This window comes from Aphelocoma coerulescens, chromosome 5, assembly GCF_041296385.1.
Source record: "Aphelocoma coerulescens isolate FSJ_1873_10779 chromosome 5, UR_Acoe_1.0, whole genome shotgun sequence".
In the NCBI taxonomy this organism is placed as follows: Eukaryota; Metazoa; Chordata; class Aves; order Passeriformes; family Corvidae; genus Aphelocoma; species Aphelocoma coerulescens.
Window position 1 is genome coordinate 27,431,479 of NC_091019.1, and position 20,951 is coordinate 27,452,429.

General features: G+C 45.4%; 3 protein-coding genes across 4 annotated transcripts in view; all 3 read left to right on the forward strand.

Annotated features, from left to right (window-relative positions):
• CELF1 (CUGBP Elav-like family member 1) overlaps positions 1–6,807 on the forward strand; it is a 69,833-nt gene extending 63,026 nt beyond the window's left edge. Inside the window, exons 14-15 of one of the 2 annotated variants that reach the window (XR_011151373.1) lie at positions 1,088–1,206; positions 6,759–6,807. The gene's annotated coding sequence lies outside the window, so the exon portion shown is untranslated. Of the gene's footprint in view, positions 1–1,087; positions 1,216–6,758 lie in introns of those variants that run through there. The other variant, XM_069017214.1, reaches the window with a different exon arrangement.
• Positions 3,791–13,590, forward strand: RAPSN (receptor associated protein of the synapse). The gene is made up of 8 exons (XM_069017238.1): positions 3,791–4,230; positions 6,759–7,097; positions 8,330–8,488; positions 8,830–8,928; positions 9,026–9,148; positions 11,742–11,795; positions 12,373–12,572; positions 13,363–13,590. Exons 1-8 carry the CDS (start codon positions 4,015–4,017, stop codon positions 13,433–13,435), a joined length of 1,263 nt encoding a protein of 420 aa, XP_068873339.1. The 5' UTR covers positions 3,791–4,014; the 3' UTR covers positions 13,436–13,590.
• Positions 13,591–13,772: 182 nt separating this feature from the next.
• On the forward strand, positions 13,773–20,765 carry PSMC3 (proteasome 26S subunit, ATPase 3). Its single transcript, XM_069017236.1, has 12 exons — positions 13,773–13,967; positions 14,081–14,161; positions 16,980–17,105; positions 17,811–17,915; positions 18,010–18,072; positions 18,534–18,671; positions 18,797–18,940; positions 19,158–19,306; positions 19,807–19,903; positions 20,052–20,197; positions 20,364–20,445; positions 20,567–20,765. Exons 1-12 carry the CDS (start codon positions 13,941–13,943, stop codon positions 20,675–20,677), a joined length of 1,269 nt encoding a protein of 422 aa, XP_068873337.1. The 5' UTR covers positions 13,773–13,940; the 3' UTR covers positions 20,678–20,765.
• The last annotated feature ends 186 nt before the right edge of the window (positions 20,766–20,951 follow it).

The following is a 20,951-nucleotide window of genomic DNA, read 5'->3' on the forward strand; positions in this document are numbered from 1 at the left end:
CCAGGAACACAGCCAAGCTTGCTGAATCTGTCTGCATCAAGGTATCTGCAGCCCCAGTGCTCCTGGTCCTGGATGTATTACACCGGGAAATCCTGAATGGATCTGGATTACCTACTAGTGATAAGCAAAGGCTACTTGCTTTGGTCTTAGAACTAAGATATCTTTACAACTCATTTCAAATTAATAAAAAGTATTTGGCGTAGGCAAAGCATAATTCATTTAGAAACCTGCCACAAGTTTGACACGAATATTGCCTCTCTCAGAAGGAAAGTACCACAATGGCCATGATTTTGCTGCATTTCTGAAAGCTCCTAAAATTCCATTACATTATTCCTTCCTTCTGCTGTCTTGCATCTTGGAGACTTGCAAGCATTTTTAGGGCAGCTATGTTTCTCCTCCATGTCCTTTTCCTGTGTTATCTGGCATACTGTTTCACCCCATCACTTCCTACATGATTGTAAATCTGAGAGCATTTGCAAGCATCAGGATTCAGTGCTGCATTCCTTGCCCTGAGCGCACCAATTGTGGCACGGGGCACTGAGCCACCTGTTACAGACTGTGCTGGGATCCCTGCAGTTAATTTGCAGCTGTTGAGAAGAGAGGCTGGAGGGATTTCAGTTCAGATACAACTTGAGGCGAAGGATGGAGAGAAACAATTGAATCAGAAATAGGGTTTGTTAAGGCAGAATGGAAGATTCCAGCTTGAGCAGAAAGTTCACTCGCCTTGTCTTACACAATCACAGCTTTGTCAGCTACATCTTACAGAACTGACACTGGATCCCTTTTGGGTCTGTGCTTTTTGGAAGGCATTTCCTTTAATTTAAAAGGTCACCACCAATCAGTACACAATCAAACTACACCTAAGAGCCAGTGTATTAATCTCTGAAAATAATCAGCATTTTCACATGAGTTGTTATATTTTATCAGCATTAGTAGGAAATACACAAAGCTGTAGATGAAATCCTGATGCTGAATGTTTTAGGAGAAACCTTTTTCCTCTTCACATCCACCTCCACCTTTCACTACTTGTTTTGACTCCAGTCTTCCTGACTTTACCAGCCATATTCCACTCTCTTCATACGGCCAGGAGTCACCGAGGGCATTATGAAGAGCAGTGGGGAAGAGGAGAAGCAGGTCAGTGTGGTCACTCTGAAGAAGCGAGTGCATGATGAGCCACACGGCATGTGTAGCTCTGCTGCATGACAGGTAAGATTCCCTTATTTGATGTTGCCCAGCAGCATTCAGGCTCATTTATTTGCAGTTCCTGAGAAGAAACTGTGGATTGTTTACTGTAGAAACTGTACCTGAATCATGTATGAATTAGAGCTGTCTTGAGGCACAGATGGATGCCATTGCTTTTTTTGAAGCAGTACAGGCAGTCAGTGTTGATCTTCTATCCCTCCTTATTTAGGCAGCTGCAACCGGGCTCAGAGTGGTATGTTCCATATCAGAGCACATTCCTGCTTTTTTGAAAATGACTGGTTTGAACTTGATGGATTTAGTCCTTATTTTAATAGGGTGTTTTTATCTCAACAGCTGAGTTGTGAGTTGATTCCTAAGACCCTAAGCACTGTTTCATAGTGCTCAAAAGCAAGGAGGTAAAGTGAGGTTAACAAAATGCAGGGCAGATCATTTCCTGTTAGATGACTTTTGTCAGGCTGCAAGGCACCCTCTTTTCACTTTGGCTATGCTGTGTGGGGAAGGGAGCAGTGCTTTGCTGAAGTGGTCCAAAAGAATCTCAGGATGAGTTTGAGTTACAGGCAGGTCACTTGTGGAAGGTTAATTTTGCAAAGTAGTCTGATCTTCCAAGAATTACACAGTTTTTGTTTTCCCCATTCTTGAATCCTGGCTTGATTCTGCTTTCCTGGCCTCTCAACTTCTTCAAGTCTAGAAATCTGAATGGCCTCACCATTATCAATGGTTTCCATGGGGATTGAAAGGGGATTTCCTTCTGCATCTTGTTTCCATCCCACCACCTATACCCAGAGAGACATACAAGAATTACTGCAAGGAGGAGAGATGCTTTTTAAAGTTCCAAATCAGACTTCTTTGGAATTTCTAAAATCTATAAAGTACCTAGCTAATTATTTTAACAGTGCTGCTGAAGGGATTTTTGCACATCAACCAGCTGTGCCTCACCGTTAGTTTTCTTCAACTTCCGTAGATTTTTCCATAGTTCCTACATCCAGAGTTTGAGAGTACACAGTCTATGCTGAAACATCATCTAGCACATCATCTGTCTTGGAAAAACAAAGCTAAATTAAATAATGTAAATATCATAGTGTCTATGAGCTCCCAAAAGAGAATTGGTCTTATTGTAGCAAAACTCTTCTACAATTTAAAATGCTTTTCTTTTTGAAATATTTTTCTGAGGGAATTTTGGATAAAAGTACAGATGTAATCTCTTAAGATCATGACTGCTGTGATGTAAAGCCTCTGGGTAGACTGTTGTTGCTTATTTTGTGTCCTGCTCTCCTTAAGGATATTTATTACCTCAGGAAGGCTCCCTTGGGTTTTTGTTGATGCAGACCAGGATGGTCTGATTGGTACCCTTTGAGGTGATTCTGTAGGTATTTACCTTTGCTTGGGGAAGAACTGCCACCAAATTCACCTAGAAGCAGGGAGGTAGCTGGAGACATGACTGCTTTTGCAGGCGGGTCTGTTAAAACTTGAAATCGTAATTGCTTCTCTTTGCTCAGGAAAAGGATCACAAAACTGGTTCTTGGAACTTCTGCATCTGCAAAACATTAGATATCCCTGTAGTATTCTCCACCTGCCCCCCTCCCCCCATGTTTGGTGTATCTTCTTAGGAAGGACAGAATAAATCTCTAGACCACTAAGGCTGCACTAAAAACATTAAAAACACAGCACGTTGGTGAGAGTATGAAACAACTCCTAGATGAACCAATCTGATTTTTTCAATGGAGTGTGGGAGAGATAAAGCTATCTTTTAATGGGGCTAACACTTCTCTCCTGCAACCAAAAAGTGCAGATATCTGTTGTTCTGTGTCTTTATTGTTATTCATCATACAAGATCGGCAAGTTCTGGATGCAGAACTTAAGTTGTGCCTTTGACGACTTCTGTTGGAAACTTTTGGAGGACTGCCACAGGCATCTGATGGCAGGGAGCAACATTCAGTCAAGAACCAGGGTTTTCAGGATGATTAACTTCGTGTCCCTAAAATTAGGAAGTCCGTGGTGTATTTGCAGCAAACCTGTGACAGAGCTGACTTATGTCCACAAAAACAGTTCATGATGCCAGCTGAGGTCTCAAAAGGGAGGCTGAATTTTGTGCCTAGCAAAGTATCAAGTACATTGTTGCAAGCGTAACACTGCACATGTGTACACACTGAAGTTGCCTTGTTCACACCTGACTTTTTAAGGCATGTTGTTCCTAAAGCTACGATTCCACCTGAGTCTGCTCCCTCCCAAGCTATCCCCCCCACCAGCAGTGCTTGTCTAAGGGGATGACCAGAGAGAGAGGAAAGAGACAGCCGAGGCATCCCGAGGCTGTGACTGCAACCGATTGTCTCTCCCTGGGGTATTTATAAGCTGCATACTGGCGGGCAGGGGTGGGCAGTTGGCACCGTGACCTTGGGAGCTGGGGAGCCTGACTAAAATTCCTGGGAGCCACGTGAGCTGGACTGGCAGGAGCAGCTGCAGCCAATGGGAAGGAGAGCAGCACTGGCTGTTGAGATTGAGTTTCACTCCTGTGGCTTGAGATTTTTCTCTTTCTCTCCCTGTTGTGCTTTTCCTCTTTGTTTAGGGGATTGGACTGACGAATGCACTGATGGAGCCCTAGCAAGCCAGATGTTTGCCTAGTGGATTTGGGATTCTGCCTTCAGTGCTGAGCACACTTCTTGCCATTGCCTACCACAGCTCCAGCCCCCTGACATGGCTGGGCTTTTACGGCTCCAGGCCTTCTGAGCACACAACCTGCCCTCTTCTAGTGGGGCATTTTACGTTGTGTTCTCTTACAAGCACGTCCTTTTTGCTATCCTTAGAGGTTAGTGTATGAGGCTTTTTCATCCATGGGCGATGGGTCAGGACCAGACAAAGCAACAGATAGAAAAAGGACTCCATCTTTACCAGTCTAATCAGACCGAAAAGGCCCTGCGAGTCTGGATGAGGGTTTTGGAGAAGTCTGCGGATCCTGCTGGCAGGTTTCGGGTTTTGGGTTGCCTCATCACTGCTCATGCAGAGATGGGCAGATACAAAGACATGCTGAAGGTAAGGTGAACTGGAGATGAATGCATGCCATTGTGTCGCACCCACTATGGAACGTGGCTGGAGAACGTGGCTGAAAGGGGGCGGGGGGGGTATTTGTGTATAACAGAAAATACCAACTATTGAGAGCATGTTCTGGGCTGCTGTAACCACTGTGCTCACCAAGAGCTCCAGCCCACAAGATACACAGAATACGATTTTTAACTGGGTCTGGTTCGCCAGGGTTCCTGGGTTATTTAAGTTCTCCAGTTAATCATGGGAACTTTTCTTGATTATTTCCCACATACAGGCACACCATGTTATCAGGCTTCAGGAAAAGGTATGACAACAGGGCCTTTGTCCACTACAAGCTGTTAACAGTGTGAATGTCAGCATAAAAGGAGAACTCCAAGTGAATTCTGTAGAACAAGTACCGATCTTGTGGAGACATGTCTGTTATCTTGTTCAGCTTCTGGCTGATATCTAATACAGATCTTATATTGGGGGTTTTTAATTACAATTATTTGCTTGCAAGGGGGCTGATTAAGAAGGAAAAGAAGATGCTGTTTTGATGAGGTAATTGAGACATACCAGGTGTCTCACAGTTGAGTTCAGAGAGCAGCTCCCAGTTTCAGGACAGCATAGAAGAAAGAAAGAAGGATATGGGGCTTGATGGAAGAGCGGTAAAAAGCAGCTGAAGTTACATTTCAAGTGCATGAGGATAAACACTTTAATTAAATGAGCAAAAAGAAGCTGGTGTGTGGATCTGAGAAGTAACAGGATGTATATAGAGAGCAGCAGGCAGCATTTGGGAGGGCAACTCAAGAATCTGTAAGACAAGGCAAGAGGGTGTTGTAATAGTCTTAAGAAACTATCCCAGCCTGAAATAGGGTCTTACTAAAGGGCTTTAATATTCTTGTCCTGATGTTTTGGGCTGCCTCTAACTAGACTGGTTATCATTCAGCATTTAGAACAAAATGTGAAGGGGGTGTCTACATCTCATTGAAAAGTTTTTGGTAGCTCTGTTTGGAAGTGGAGGGGGGAGAGGGGCACATCTTAGTGGTAAACCCATCCACTTGTCAAAGCCCTATATTGAAACCAAATACTTAGGATGAAGAAGAAAGGAGAGGTATTAATACACTTGGAAAACATTTGAAGACAAACAATTCTGTTAAGGGGTGTGAAATTGTGGCAAAAACAACAAAATGATTGGGGAAGAAAGAAGAAAAAAAGGTAAGATGTAGGTACCTAAAGGAAATATTGAAGACTTCATAGGGAAAAAAAAAGGCAAAGGAGGAGTGAGCTTAGTATACCTGAACATTAATTTATTATCTGAGAAGAGATCAGAAAGTGGGATCAGAGTAGGTGAATTTTAGTTCTTCACAGTATTAGGAAGGAAAAATGGCTTCATTCAAACTAAAGATTTTATACAGCAAGTGATCAAAGATAGAGAAAGGAGAACTTTAGCAATAAGCCACTGAGAGAGGAAATAACAGGAGAAAAGGGGTCAGAAATAAAGGCATGAAATAAAAAGTGATTTAAGAAGGGTTGTGATGCTCAACCTCTTTTGGAGAGGAAAAATTACTTCATACCAAGGAAAGAGGCTGTGGCAACCAGGAAATAATGAAGGACTTGTGCAAAGTTAAGGGAATGTGAGGAAGCATGAGCTAGTGCACATCACTGAGTCCACACAGCACCTTTCCTAAACTGTTAAGGAAGCTGGGAAGATAATACAAACCAAACATCACAATTTATGGTTGGGGAGGTTTGGGGGTTTTGCTTTTTTTTGTTTCCAAAGAATGTAAAATGTTCTAGAAGCTTAAATTATTACATGTAGCCACTATACAAAAAAGGAAGTAATTGATTCCCTTGGAATTTGCTATCCATAATCCTAAGCGATAATGTCTAATGAAAATTGCTAACTATTTACCTTTGCTACTGGTACTAATTCAAGCCAGCAGTGTGCTTGGTTCATCACAAAACATTAGAGTAACTGCTTAGAAGGGTCTGCAGCCTGAAAGAAAGAGACTTCATTTAAGAGAACAGTATGCAACAAATCCTGGAGGTTATAGAACTAGAAGTGTCAAGATCAAGACTGCAATTTATTAGTAAAAAAAATCATTAAAGAAGTAGCTTACTTTCTTCTATTAATAGAGTACTTTAATAGCTTAGAAATTCCAGAAAAAGTGGGATACATTACACGGAGTGAAAGAAAACTGAATTGCATTGTGACAGATGTTTCCTGCTTCACCTGCTTCTCTTTAGGGCCATTTAACAGCTTTTTTTCCCCTAACTGCCAGTCTAGTTCATCTTCCCTGCCCAGAGACTGTGTGGAGAGAGGGAGAGGTTTCTTCAGAGTCTCCATAGGCCTTTTAAACCACCAGATTAACTGCTCAGTGCATATGATGCTTCTCCATGTGCTGATGGCCTTGTCTGCCCTGCTCAGAGATGAGCCTGTTCTCCAGTACAGGAGAAGAGCACTACTCTGTGAGTCTTGAGCTGTATTTAAATAAACTATACACTTTTGTAAACACTGTCTTCTCTACTTAAAGTTTGCAGTGGTGCAGATTGACACAGCACGGGAGCTGGAAGACCCAGACTTCCTTACAGAGAGCTACCTAAACCTGGCTCGCAGTAATGAGAAACTCTGTGAATTCCAGAAAACAATCTCTTACTGTAAGACGTGCCTGAATATGCAGGGTACCACTGTGAGCATGCAGCTGAATGGCCAGGTGAGCCTCAGCATGGGCAATGCCTTCTTGGGCCTCAGCATTTTCCAGAAGGCTTTGGAGTGCTTTGAGAAAGCTTTACGCTACGCACACAACAATGATGACAAGATGCTGGAATGTCGAGTCTGCTGCAGCCTCGGGAACTTCTACACCCAGATAAAGGTACAGTAACCTTAGGGACAGAAGGGATTGTCCCACAGATTCAGGAAAGCGTTGGAAATCATGTGAATTTCAGCCTATGTCTTTCCTATTGGAAGTGAAGGACTGAGAGAGCACTGTAAAAATCCCTTGGTAAAATCCGAATGGAGGACTCTCCTCCACAGTAAGGATGGGAGGATTAGTGTCATGTTTACACAGCACAGCAGAAGCAGCTGTGAATATGTGCGTTGAAAAGATCAAACTTAGCTTCAAAGAAGATCACATCAGAGACACAGGGCTGGCATCCAGAACTCATGGATTCTCTATTTCTACCGCTATTGTAGGCAAATAGCTGCCAGGAAGCAGCTGTAGGTAAAACCAGGGATTGAGCAGGGATTGAGCATAGGGCTGATTTGCCAGTTCTAACTTCTAGTACAAACAGCAACAAATAGGTTTTTCTCACCAGGTCTTGATTTTGTCACTCATAGAAGACTCATCACCTGAAGTGTGGAGACCAAAAATAAAGAAAATAACATTGTGCTGGATACTTTTCAGGTGTGAAATAAGAAGGGAGAAAGGAAATTTGAGGAGTTGGGGTTTCCTTTGTGTGTTGTGGAGAATTTAAAAAATATGAGGACTTTTTCACTTCTGCAGTCTCATATAACTTACAGTTTTAGATATTTAGATAAGTTTTACATAATTATTGTAAAATAAGATTTATTTCTAACATGCTTTTAATGCAAAAGAAAATGCTTAAAAATGAAAATGTATTGCTCTTTTTTTGTGAATTTGATGAAGCCATGATTCTTAGTTCCTATTTCCTGCAATGATGGATAATGAGTTTCTTGGAGAACCCAACTCACCACATGGAGAAAATGAAGGCTCCATGTAGATGTTACAAGCAGAGATGACGTAAGAGCAAAGAAAGTTTTCAGCCTTTGCTTATAGAGGAGGGTAAATGGGTCCTGCAGCATAAAGTTAATGGCATACTACATAAAATTAATTTGCTGGGTCATTGCCCCATTGTCCTGAACCCAGAGAATAATATGAATTCAATATACAGCAATTCCACCTTTCACAGTTTGATATCCACCAAAATACTGCATGTGGAAGAGGAACAGCACGAGTCTAAAGATGTACAGAAATCTGGTAGCTTTTGCGGTGTTAGTAAATCAAAAATAGTTGGACTTTTTTCTTCTTTCCTTTTTGCTTTACTTTTGCTGTGACTGCTGTCTGTGTGCTTGTCTGCCTTACAGGACTACGAGAAAGCCTTGTTCTTCCCATGTAAAGCCGCCGAACTGGTGAATGATTACGGGAAGGGCTGGAGCCTGAAGTACCGTGCCATGAGCCAGTACCACATGGCCGTGGCCTATCGGAAGCTGGGGCGCCTGGCAGACGCCATGGATTGCTGTGAGGTACAGGGTGCGGGCAGCCACAGAGCTGGCGGGGGCTCTGCCAGGGGATCTTGCCACAGGACGGGGAGCAACAGAGATACCATGGCAAGATACATGTGACTGTAGATCCTCCTGCTGCCTTCCAATCTTAGAGCTGTGGTTTCTGTAGCCCAAGGGGCTTCAAAATTTGGGTCTGTGAATGGCCCTTGGTTAGGAACATATGAAAAAGACTTTCCTTGCCTTAAAAGATGGTGCCATTTCTTTGAAGCTGATCTTTTTCAGTGGCAAGAGTGCAGAGTCCCAGCCTTGCTGTTTTGAACCAGGACCAAGCTCTTCTACTGACCAGAGGCAATTTCTTTCAGGAGTCCATGAAAATTGCCCTGCAGCATGGTGACCGGCCGCTGCAAGCACTGTGTCTGCTCTGCTTTGCAGATATCCATCGCAGTCGCAGAGACGTGCAGGTACAGCTCTTTCCTGCCAGGAAGGATAGAGGGAATAGCAAGAGGGCATGAAAAGCAGACCATAGCAAAACATGTGTTTTCCTCCCTGCTTCTGCAGACAGCCTTCCCTCGGTATGATTCTTCCATGAGCATCATGACAGAGATTGGAAACCGCCTGGGCCTGATCCAGGTGCTGCTAGGAGTGACTAAGTGCTGGATGATTCAAAAGGAGCTGGACAAGGTCAGTTACAAACTTGTTTCTACAGAATTTTGTTAGACAAGATTAGAGCAGTCTTGTACTGCACTTTGATGAGGGTGCAGTTCAGAAGAGACCTGTACCCCCACCTTGGTTCTACCAACAGGGTCTGTGCTTGTACAGATATGTTTCTCTGAATGGTCTCTCTCAGACAGGAATTTGTTACTAATGGTAGGAACATCCATTCTGAGTCAGACTGCTAAGTTACAGAATTGCCTCATTAGTCAATCCTGATGACTTTTAAGCTCTACACTGAGAAAGCAGCACTGGAGGAAGGAAGCCTTATGCTCTGAAATAGATTCCCCTGCCTACTTTTTAGTTATATGACTAAGCTCATTGATGTGCTAGTGATGTTTAGACAGCTCTACAGCTCCACCATGTGCTTTGCAGGCAAATGTGGCATAAAATTCCTGGAGAAATATTGAAGGTCTATAAACTCTGATGCGAAACAGAAATGAGAGCAGGAAGTTACTTGGGGATAGACAGCCAGTCAATATAGAACAAGGGGGTGAAGTTACTTATTTTGAAAATGCTTAGGCAGTGTGTATGTGTATTAAAGTCCAGGCTGCACTTAGATGCACACATTGCATGGCAGGAACATTACTTGGCCACAGAATGAAATGCTCAAAGGTTAGCCCTGAACCAGCTCTGAACAACCTGGAGTTCCTGCACAGTGACACATCAAGATGCTGGTTGGGTCTAAACATGATGAAGATTCACTCTTATCACTCATACTGAGACACCAAGAATTTTAGCTTAAATGAAGCATTCCAGATATCAGGATGTCCAGTATATGTCTGTCAGAATAGACAAGTTCAGGGTGCTGTCAGCATCTGAGTGCCTCCATCAGGGAATGAGTTGGGTGAGACACACTGTGCAATCTCAGTAAGTAAACACAATGTTTGTTAGCAATGGAAGAAGAAACTGTGGACTTTTTTGCTTGCTCAGTGTTAAAAGAACAGGACAGGACACAGCAGGTAGGCCTCTGCACGAGAGAATATTCAGAGCACTCATCAAACCCTTACATTCACTGATTCTATCTCCAGCCACTGTCAGCCTCTGATACCAAGCAGCTCTCACTTGTGAGAACACGATGACGGCTTTGCACAGAATTCTAATATCACCAAATCCCACAGAAGAAGAAAGTGGAGGAATCTTGTATTCTGTTCCAGGCACAGAGGGAAGTCTGCCCTGCTGGGTCAGGGACCTTATGTCTGTTGATCAAATGTGACCTCCTTAGATGTCACATCCCTAAATACTCACCCAAGCCTGTTCTTCAACTTGGCAGTCCCAGTTCCCATTTTTCATGCTACTCATCCCTATATCAGTTACTTAATAAAGCAATTTGCTAACTTTCCACTTGCAGATTCCCTGTTTTTGTCCTAGTTTCCTCCATCTTCAGTCTCTTTGGCCAGTTAGTCCGTTTCAGTTGCATGTCATCAGTGTTATTGCAGATCCTTCCGGGCTGCTCACAGCTTGCTTGCCCCCGTTCTTGTGCAGTCTCATATTCCTGTCCAAGACAAACTGTCCCCTGGACTTGTCAACATCTCTTCCCCTACCCACTTTGATGCTTCACTTTGATTCTTCCTGAATCAAATTCAGGAGCTTCCAGTACACACTCAGTCTTCCTAAGCACAGTTCTTAGTTATGTTCTCCCTGCTAGCCTTCAGTTCCTGCTTCCCTCTTCTACCATTTCCTTCTCCTAGGCTGTTGCTGCCACCACAGGTCTAATGCCATCTCCTTCTGCATTCACAGTGCATTTTTGCATCGCATCTGGTCCTCTCCTCCTACAATAGCAGTAATGCCAAATTATAGGGTAGAAATTTTATAATGTTCCTCCTGAAAACTACTGCATCACAAGGGAGACCTCTTCTTCCCCCTGGACAAAAAGGAAGCAGATCTCAATAGTTCTGGAAAAGAGAGACTAATTATCAGAACAGCAAGGAGCACTGTGACATCTAGGGGAAAGTAGGGACTCATTTGGTATGACAGCTGCTATGCTAAGTACTTCCTTCAGATTTAGAAAATGGATAGCAGAACACTCCTACATCACACCCTGTGTAAGTGAGGCAAGGTGGATATATGAACAGCAGGGAAAAAATGGATGAGTGTGGTGTATGGGTGCTGGTAATCCCTTTCCTCACCTCTTGAACAAGTGAAATTGGAGTTGCCCAACAATTACTGAGCCTGCAAGGTAGGATAGGGACAAGGCTTGCTTTGCCTGTGCTCCATCCCAGCCCCAATGAGCGTGTGGGACTGAGTTTAAATAAGTCTGTATTCTCTCTGCTTGGGGACCAGCCTCTGCCAACATTGACACTGTGTGTCTGGAACAGAAATGTAGCTCCTGCATTACTTATGGTCTTTCAGAAACCAACCTTTTCTCATGGATTAACTTTTGTGAGGGAAGGGAAATATGCCAGAAAGCTTTCTTGATTCTCCAGGGTTGCAGTGATGCTTGTTTATGCAAATTTTACTCTGTATGTCTTTAGCTTTTTTTTTAGTAGTTCTCATAGGACATTAATATGAGCCTGTTTTTTATATATTTGACTGAGAACTAACAAGTGCTCTCCATTCACAGGCTCTGGAAAGCATTGAAAAGGCACAGGAGCTGGCAGAGGGACTAGGGAACAAGGTAGGATCCTAGAGCTTCTTTACAGCACTGTTCATAGTCTTGTGTCAGGCAATATAAGTCAAACATTGAAGTATCCAGACTTCTTGTTGCTCATTAGCATTCCTATTAACCAGTGAATGCCTGAGATTTGCTTTGTCATGAAGTGTTTGGTTGTGGGCAGTTGCACAGATTATCATCAGTGTGCAAGTCTGAAAAGTGACTGAGGAGTCACAATGGGATAGAAAAAGAGGAATGGGAAGCAGCGAAAATGGGGTATGAAATACGGAACTAGAGGATTAGAGGTCTCTTCTTAAAAAACATTTTTACCCTGAGCAGCTGCTGAACTGTGGGCTGGCTGGAGGCAAAGGAAAGTGAAATACATTGTATGTCATGGGTGGCTCAGGGAAACTATGAGTGGAAGAGCTGCTGAGTGTCTCAAACCTTGGTGTTACCTTTTGTGACACAAAGAAGAAGGGTTAATGGCAGGAAGTGTTGAGACCTGTTGATGTTTCTCCAGCTAGCTGATGGTCCTGTAACATTCCCACTCCTGTTTCTGGTCATTGTTCACTTTTCTTATGTTTCTGTCCTTCACATGCAGCTTGGCCTGCTGAAGCTCCACTGCCTGTGTGAAAAGATCTATCGCACAAAGGAGCAGCAGAGAGAATTGCGTGACCATGTAGTGAAGTTCCATGAATGTGTGGAGGAGATGGAGCTGTACTGTGGCATGTGTGGAGAGTCCATTGGAGAGAAGAATAACCAGCTCCAGGCACTACCTTGCTCCCACTTCTTCCACTTGAAGTAATTAGCTGGAAGTACTAAATATTATTGTCATGACATTAGTCATAGGAAAGAGCTGCTTATGCCCAGAGTAGTCCTATGCATACTGTTCCCCAGGTCTTTGTCTTGATTACCTGCTTACCTTTGTCTTGATCCTGCCTTGCAGGATCCCATTGCAGTGCTGAGTCTCACGGCCTTGGAGGGTGAGATTCAGCCATCATACCCATCACACTCCCACTTCTGTCCTCTAAATGATTGTTCACTGATGTCCTCACTTTGTACGTGGTCAGCCCAGTTCACAGATTCATATTTGATTCCACCAGGGGAATCAGCAGTTCTTTGCTCCCAGGGACAGTATGGATCTTTCCCAAGTCCCCTCACTTTCTTCCTTGGCTAGTGACACACAGAGGTGAAGAAGCTGTTCAGCCTATTATCATGCTACTGCCATGAAAGAAGTTAGCTGTACCATCATTTTATTGTAGAAGAAACGAGTGTTAAAAACGCATTGATCTGAAAGCCAAGAATTTAAAAACAAAGTCTCACACTGACACCAGAATTAGGATCAAACTACTGGGCAGTGAGACAGGCCCGATGAGGTCTGTGGGCTTGTCTCCAGCAGTACAGGAGCAAACTTTTGTAGAGAAACCTGCGGAAGTGCCTCCGTGGAAGGAATGGGAAAGAGATCCAATCTCTGTCCGTGGCGGGAGGGCCCACGGGGAACAGCTTTGTGGTGTACAACAGCCGCGGAGCGGCCCTAGGGGAGCCTCCGGCCGCGGAGAGCCCCCCCCGACCCGACCTCCTCCCGTTGCAGGTGCCTCCAGACCAACGGGACCCGCGGCTGCCCCAACTGCCGCCGCTTGTCGGTGAAGCCCGGCTACGTCTGACCGCCCGCGGGGCTCGGCCGGGGACTGACGGAGCCGCTCCCGGGCCTCCCCAGGCTGTGCCTGGCGGGGCCTCCTGGGCCTTCTCTGCGCGGGGCCGGCTCAGCTCGGGCCCGCTCCCTTCCCCCTCACTGCTGTGTACGGGCACTGACTGTAATAAAGGGTTTCTGCCAGACACCGCCCCGTCTGCCTCCACCGCCGGGCTCCGGGCACCGCCCCCGCCCCGCCCCGCGATGGCGGCGCCGCCATCACTCAGCAGGTTTGGGGGCAGCACGTGACCCACCGGCCGCTCCCCGCCCCGCCGGCAGATTCGCCACGGCAGCGGGCGGCGGGGCCGCGACTGGGGCGGCGGCGGCAGCGCCGGGCGAGAGGAGGGTGCGCGGCAGCCCCGGGCGGCACGTCCCGCCCGTCCCGCTGCCCCCCGCCCTGCGCCGCCGGGAATCCGCAGTGTGGAATCTGCCGCTCCGAACCCGCCGCGCGGTGCGCGCGCCCGCTGGCCGGCGGAAACATGGCGTCGGTGTGGGATGAGTCTGAGGTGAGGGGCCGGGGCCGGGGCCGAGGCCGGGGCCGAGGCCGGGGCCGAGGGCGGCGGGGCCGGGGCGAGGCGCGGACAGGGCCGAGGGTGACGCTGCCGTTGTGCCCCCGCAGGACGGCGTCGGCGAGGAGGTGCTGAAGATGTCCACGGAGGAGATCGTGCAGCGCACCCGCCTCCTCGACAGCGAGATCAAGGTAGCGGCGGGGGCCGCGCCGGGCCGGGCCGCCCTCCGTTGGGAGCTCTGTGCTGCTGGTGATCGGGGCGGGCGGGTTAGCACAGCCACGGGGACAGCAAAAAATTAAACATGGTTAACTGAATTGAGAACGACAGATTGAGGAATACTGAGCAGTGAAGGTAGGGAAGAAGCACTGGAAGAGCATGGGTCCGAGGAAGCTGAGGGGGCGATTGTTCGATGCAGCCATGGATGCTTTAGCTGAAGTTACACAGGCCCTCCCTGCCTCCTAGGCACAGGGGACGGGGAAGTCTGTTCTGTGGCCTGAGTCAGGTAGGATCATTGGGTAATTCAGGTTGGAAGGGACATGAACAGACCTCCAGGCCAAACTCCTTCTCAAAACAGGGTCAGCCATAACCCAGGCTACTCAGGGCTTTATCCGGTTGGATCTTGAAAGCCTCTAAAGACAGACACTGCACCGCTTCTCAGGGTGTTCGGTGCTACTGCTTGACAGACCTCGTGGGGATAAAGATATGCTTTACATACAGGCTGAGCCTCTCCAGTTTCAGTCTTTGTTATTTCATCTGCCCATTGTGTACTCCTGTGAAGTGTCTGGTTCAGTCTTTTTGACTGAACTTTCTTTTTTCCTTCCCCAGAGGTTCTGTTCTCCACCTGAACAAACCCAGTTCCCTCAGCTGTTTCTCACAGGGCCATTGCTCCATCCCCCAGCCGTCTTGGTGGCCCCCATGCTGAACTCAGTCCAGTTTATCAATGTCTTTGCTGTATGGGGGGGGGGGGGGTCAAAACTGGACCGAGTGCTCAAGTAGGATCTAAAAGTGCTGAATAAAGGGGACTGAACACCTCCCTCCATCTACTGCCTACAGTCCTGCTAGTACAGCGCAGGATGCAGTTTCCCACCCTCGCTGTCAGGGCACATTACTGCCTCCTGTTCAGTTTATTGTCTTATGGAGACCCCAGGGCCATTTCTCAGCCAGACAGTCACCAGCATGTGTCACTGCAAGGTGCACTTCCCTCCCTGGTGTGGGGCTTTGCATGTGTCCCTGTATTTTGTAAGGTTTCTGTGTGGCAGCTCTGCCCTTGAACACAGAGACTGTGCCCCCCAATTTGGTGTCATCTGCAAACATGATGAGAAAACATTCCATCCACTTGCTTGTTCATTCATGAAGATGTTAAGCAGATGGACCTTTCTCAAGATAGACACGTGTTGCATAAAAGAGCACTTACAAATTTAGAATATGTTTGTTGCCCAGTGTTAGCAGTATTGAGATAAAATATTTCATAAATGCTACAGAGTATCTTCACCCTGTACTGCTTCAGGCTCCACAAGTAATTCTGACTCACTTTAAAGTTATTCTTTATTATTCTTTAAAAACAGTTAAGGTAAATATGTGTCTTATTTTTAAACTGCAGAATACAGTAAGGAGTAGAAGTAGCCTTCTTCATTTTATAGTTAGAGCATTATAATGGCAAAATTTTTGTCAGAACCTTCCCTTCAGGCAGTTTTCCTGGAATGTTTTCTAGGCTGTGTTTTATTAAATCAAATTTATTAAGTTTTTTTTTCATTTTTATTTATAGACATATAAATATATATCTATATACATAGGTTCTGAATTGGCTCCTGTAACAGTTGTGTCCTGTGAATTTGTTACAGTAGCACAGTATGATGCTTAGGCATAAAGACTTTTAAAAAGATAGTTTCTTAGTGAAGAGTGGATTTCCCAATTGAACAGGATCACATACACCAATTTAGGTGTGACCAGTTCTCCTGAGAGCTCTTGGTGCTCCAGCCACTTCAGTGGGGATCACAAACTGTGTGTTTGCACACTGTATGACTAACCAGGAAAGGGAGAAGGCCTGTTGGTGTCAGTCAGACAGCACTGCAGACACCTGTGTTGGGTACGTTAGTGTTGGCTGTAAATGTACTCACTGTTGGATGGGGAGTACAGAACTTACTCTCTTAGAGGCTTTTTTCCCTTATAGTTAGTAGGGTCATAGAATCATAGAATAGTTTGGGTTGGAAGGGACCTTTAAAGGCCAACCCCTGCAGCAAGCAGGGATGTCTTTAACTAGAGCAGGTTGCTCAGAGCCCTGTCCAGCCTGGTCTTGAATGTTTCCAGGGATGGGGCATCTACCACTTCCCTGGGCAACCTGTTGCAGTGTTTTACTATCCTTATTGTAAAAAAATTCTTCCGTATATCTAGTGTCAATTTACCCTCTTTAAGTTTAAAACTCTTACCCCTTGTCCTATTGCAACAGGTCTTACTAAAAATTCTGTCCCCAGTTTTCTTACAAGACACCTTTAAAAATACAGAAAGGCCACCATGAGGTCTCCCTGGAGCCCTCTCTTCTCCAGGCTGAATCATAGAATGGTTTGGGTTGCAAGGGACCTTAAAGATCATCTAGTTCCAACCCCCTTGCAAAACATAACTAAAATAGGTGTGTATATGTAGTTACCTGTGTATCTGTATATATTAAAATATCACAACCAAACCACAGTTGCCATATCTGAGCCATATTGCTATATAGGTCACATTGCAGCCCTCTAAGCCATTGCATTGATTAGGCTAAAGCTACCAAGTGACACTGGGAAAAAATTATTTGGGGTTATTGATTAGTAAGAGACAGAACGGACTGTGTAGCCTTGAGTCCTAACAAATCTTGGCTAATTTGCTGGCTTTGGCTTTTTTTGTATTACATTTCCCTTTATTCCTCAGACTTAGATTTCTGCAACAGTTTGCTTTTGGAATAGTGTATTAATTTTATCTTGCCTTAGTCTTCTGATACTATTCCTTTTTCTTTCTTCTGTGTACCAATTGCAGATCATGAAGAGTGAGGTACTGAGAGTGACCCACGAGCTCCAGGCCATGAAAGACAAGATCAAAGAGAACAGTGAGAAGATCAAAGTGAACAAAACCCTGCCATACCTTGTCTCCAATGTTATTGAGGTGAGAGTGGTGGGCTCTTACATAGCAACGTGAGAAGTGCAGTATATAGTGGGAGGGAGAAAGGCAGGGAACTCATCAGGGATTCAAGGCATGGAGTATTGAGCCAGAACTTTCAAGTTTTTCTGTTGGTTTTATTTGTGACCTGGAAGTGCACTTCTCTTGCCCACTTGTTGTCTGGGTCGTTCCTTAGGCTTTGGGTACTGTTCATCTGTACCTAACAACCATCAGATGGTGACACAGCCCTGGAGCATGTGAAATTGGACACATGCTCTCTGAAACTTGCAAAACAGCAAAGGTTGGGGCTCTGGTATTCCATCACATTCTTTTTGTAATTCAGTACTTTGATGATAGGAAAAAGCTGATAGTTTGCTATTTTTAAAAACGGGATTGGTTTGTACTACTGTTTTAAAACTTAATGAGCTTAAGCCTTAATGTGAGCTGCTGTATGGGAGAAGGAATCAATGCCATTAGCTACTACTCTGTTCTGAATTTTGTGATGTCTTTCTATGCACTGTTGTGTGCTGCTTCATGAGGAAAGGAAAAAATCCATTTTTACAGGAGGGCTTTAATGCTTTCAGGATTCTACTGCTGATGGATGGCGGAAAGTTTTAGTTCTTCCAATGCATGTATTTTAGAAGCATTAATCCTGGGGTCATCCAGCTAGCCTGGTTACATTGTCATGAACTCTTTCACCCTCGTTTTCAGCTGCTGGATGTTGACCCAAATGACCAGGAGGAAGATGGAGCAAACATTGACCTGGATTCCCAGAGAAAGGGCAAGTGTGCTGTGATCAAGACCTCTACACGTCAGGTAAGACCCATGTGCCCAGCCAGGAGAGAGGAGTGATGCAAAGGACCTTCTCCTAGTACATGTGGTTTTGCTTATTTTGATTTCTTTTTTACAGACATATTTCCTGCCTGTTATTGGGTTGGTTGATGCTGAGAAGTTGAAGCCTGGAGATCTGGTGGTGAGTGATTCTGTTGTGATAGTTCGATACAATGGTGGCCAGAAAATTGCTTATGTCTTGCTTTTAAGAAAGGAGACAAATCTGTCCAGATTTCCCCAAGACCATTTCTCTCTTAAAATTTTAATAGAAAGGTATTATGGGTTCAGTTAGTTTTGTAGTAAAGAAAAGCAGTTTGGGGTGTGTGTCCTTTATATATACAATTAGGTGCTGAAAGTTTAGAGATCACTTCTTAAGTGTTCTAAACCCTGTCTTTTGTATTGTAAGTAAACTGGACCACTCTTTTAAAATGTGGTAGGTTAACTATGGCATTCTCCACTCTGCCAAGCTGGGGTGATTTGATGAGTGCCAGTGTCAAAGCTGGTTATTCCTGCATCCTTGAAGTCTAGTAAATCAGTTTTGATTGCATGTTTATTAAGTGCTATATGTGGGATTTGTTAAAAGTAAAGGACTTGTGTTTACAGGGGGTGAACAAAGACTCTTACTTGATCCTGGAGACTCTGCCTACTGAATATGATTCACGGGTGAAAGCCATGGAGGTGGATGAGAGGCCCACAGAGCAGTACAGTGACATCGGGGGGCTGGATAAACAAATCCAAGAGGTGATACTTTATGTATAGTTTCTGGTGTGACTGGACAACAGTCTTTCAACCTCAGCTCAAAAACAGACAGCCTGGATCTGTGGAGCAGAATGGGTTTATGTATTAATATTTTTCTTTTGTTGTAGCTTGTGGAGGCCATTGTCCTGCCAATGAATCATAAGGAGAAATTTGAAAATTTGGGTATACAGCCACCCAAAGGCGTCCTTATGTATGGGCCTCCAGGAACAGGGAAGACACTTTTAGCTCGAGCATGTGCTGCCCAGACCAAGGTAAAAGGAACCTCTGGAAGTGTGTGCTGTTGTAGAATAGTACCTGACAAAGAGTAAGAACACCTCCAGGGCAAGAGGCTCATACACACAAACTGGTGTTACAGAGGCTGGGATTTTCCTGTCTATTTGCTTGCTTGCTTGATTTAATTAAGGGCTTATAGTACTCAGAGCTGACCCTATTGAGAAATGAGGCCTAGGATTCTCTTTCACTTCCCAGGCTACGTTCCTGAAGCTGGCAGGTCCACAACTTGTGCAGATGTTCATTGGTGATGGAGCGAAGCTGGTACGTGATGCTTTTGCTCTTGCAAAGGAAAAAGCTCCTTCCATCATCTTTATTGATGAACTGGATGCCATTGGCACTAAAAGGTGAGCTCTAGTCCATGTCGTAAACTTCTTGGGAGCTGCCTAGCAGCCTACTTTGCCTGTGTATGTGAGCAGAGCCTCTTAAAGCATGGCCTACTCAGAAAGAGAGTGTGAATGCTGTCACAGATGGATAGCAGTTGCCACAATCCTTGGGCTCAGGAGCGAAGTCCGTCAGACTTGGGATCTGTCTGAGAGTCTCATGCTGTATAAAACTGTTCTCTGATCACTGCAGCAGGCACCTGGAGATATTCACCCTCATTTACTACTTGGGCCTGGACAACGTAAGCCCCATTCAGCTCTAAGGACTAAGTAAGTCTTAGGTGCTGCTGACAGTTACTCTAGTTGCAGTCCTCATCACAGTAGGACTGTAGTTTGAAGGAAAAATCTGGACCACCTCAGCCAAGGAGCGTGAACTGCAGTCATTCTGTGTTTTGATGTGCTTAAAAACATAGGGACAGGGTGGTCAGGTTCACGCTGATAGTTTTACCCTTGTTTCCCCTCAGGTTTGATAGTGAGAAGGCTGGTGACCGGGAGGTGCAGAGGACCATGCTGGAGCTGCTTAATCAACTTGATGGTTTCCAGCCCAACACACAAGTCAAGGTTGGGAGCTAGGAGGGAAGTGCTGCTGAGGTCCAGGGCCCTCTAGCAGGGGATGGGAAACGATGTCCAGGGAAGAAGCTTGGTGAATCTTTGGGGAGAAGAGGCCTGTCTTCCAGGTGCCTCACACTGATGATCCTACTCTACTTAGGTGATTGCTGCAACCAACCGGGTTGATATCTTGGACCCAGCTTTGCTCCGCTCCGGACGATTAGATCGGAAGATTGAGTTCCCAATGCCTAATGAGGAGGCCAGAGCCAGAATTATGCAGATTCATTCACGCAAAATGAATGTCAGGTATGGCCTTCTGGCGCTATGTTTGTCACTCATGCTGATACCTCAGAGCTGAGAAGTGGTTTGCAGTCACTTGTTGGGAGCTCACTGTGGGATTGAGGAAACTCACTGTGTTGCTTTTTCTATTCAGTACATGCTCTCAGACTTTTTTCCCCTTTGCTCTTATCAGCCCTGATGTGAACTATGAGGAACTGGCTCGCTGCACAGATGATTTCAATGGAGCCCAGTGCAAGGCTGTGTGTGTCGAAGCGGTAAGTACTCCTCTACTGGAATAGCACTGATGGGAGGGAAATGTGAAAGCTAGCATGGAGTAATTACTTAGAACTGGTGTGGTGCTCACATTCCCTCTCTAAATACTGTCTCGTTGGGCAGGGGATGATTGCACTCCGCCGTGGAGCTACAGAGCTCACCCATGAGGACTACATGGAAGGAATCCTGGAGGTTCAAGCAAAGAAAAAAGCCAATCTGCAGTACTATGCCTGATCTCTGCCCAGTCAAGGTTGTGGCCTTGGCAGAGGACAGGAGCAGACTGGACTGTATCACTTGCTTTCTGTCTGGAAAAAATAAAACACTTTTTCCCTTTAAAAACAAATCCGTGATGTGTTGGGGCTGTTGCCCTTGCTTGGTGGTTCTACATCTGTGTGAGGGAGGCTGAAAGCCTCCTGTCCACAGTGCCCATCATGCTGCCTTTGGACCGTCCTCCAGCTACAACTGGATTAAATCCTGCTCTGCTACTCTGCATGAGGACCAAGAGGTT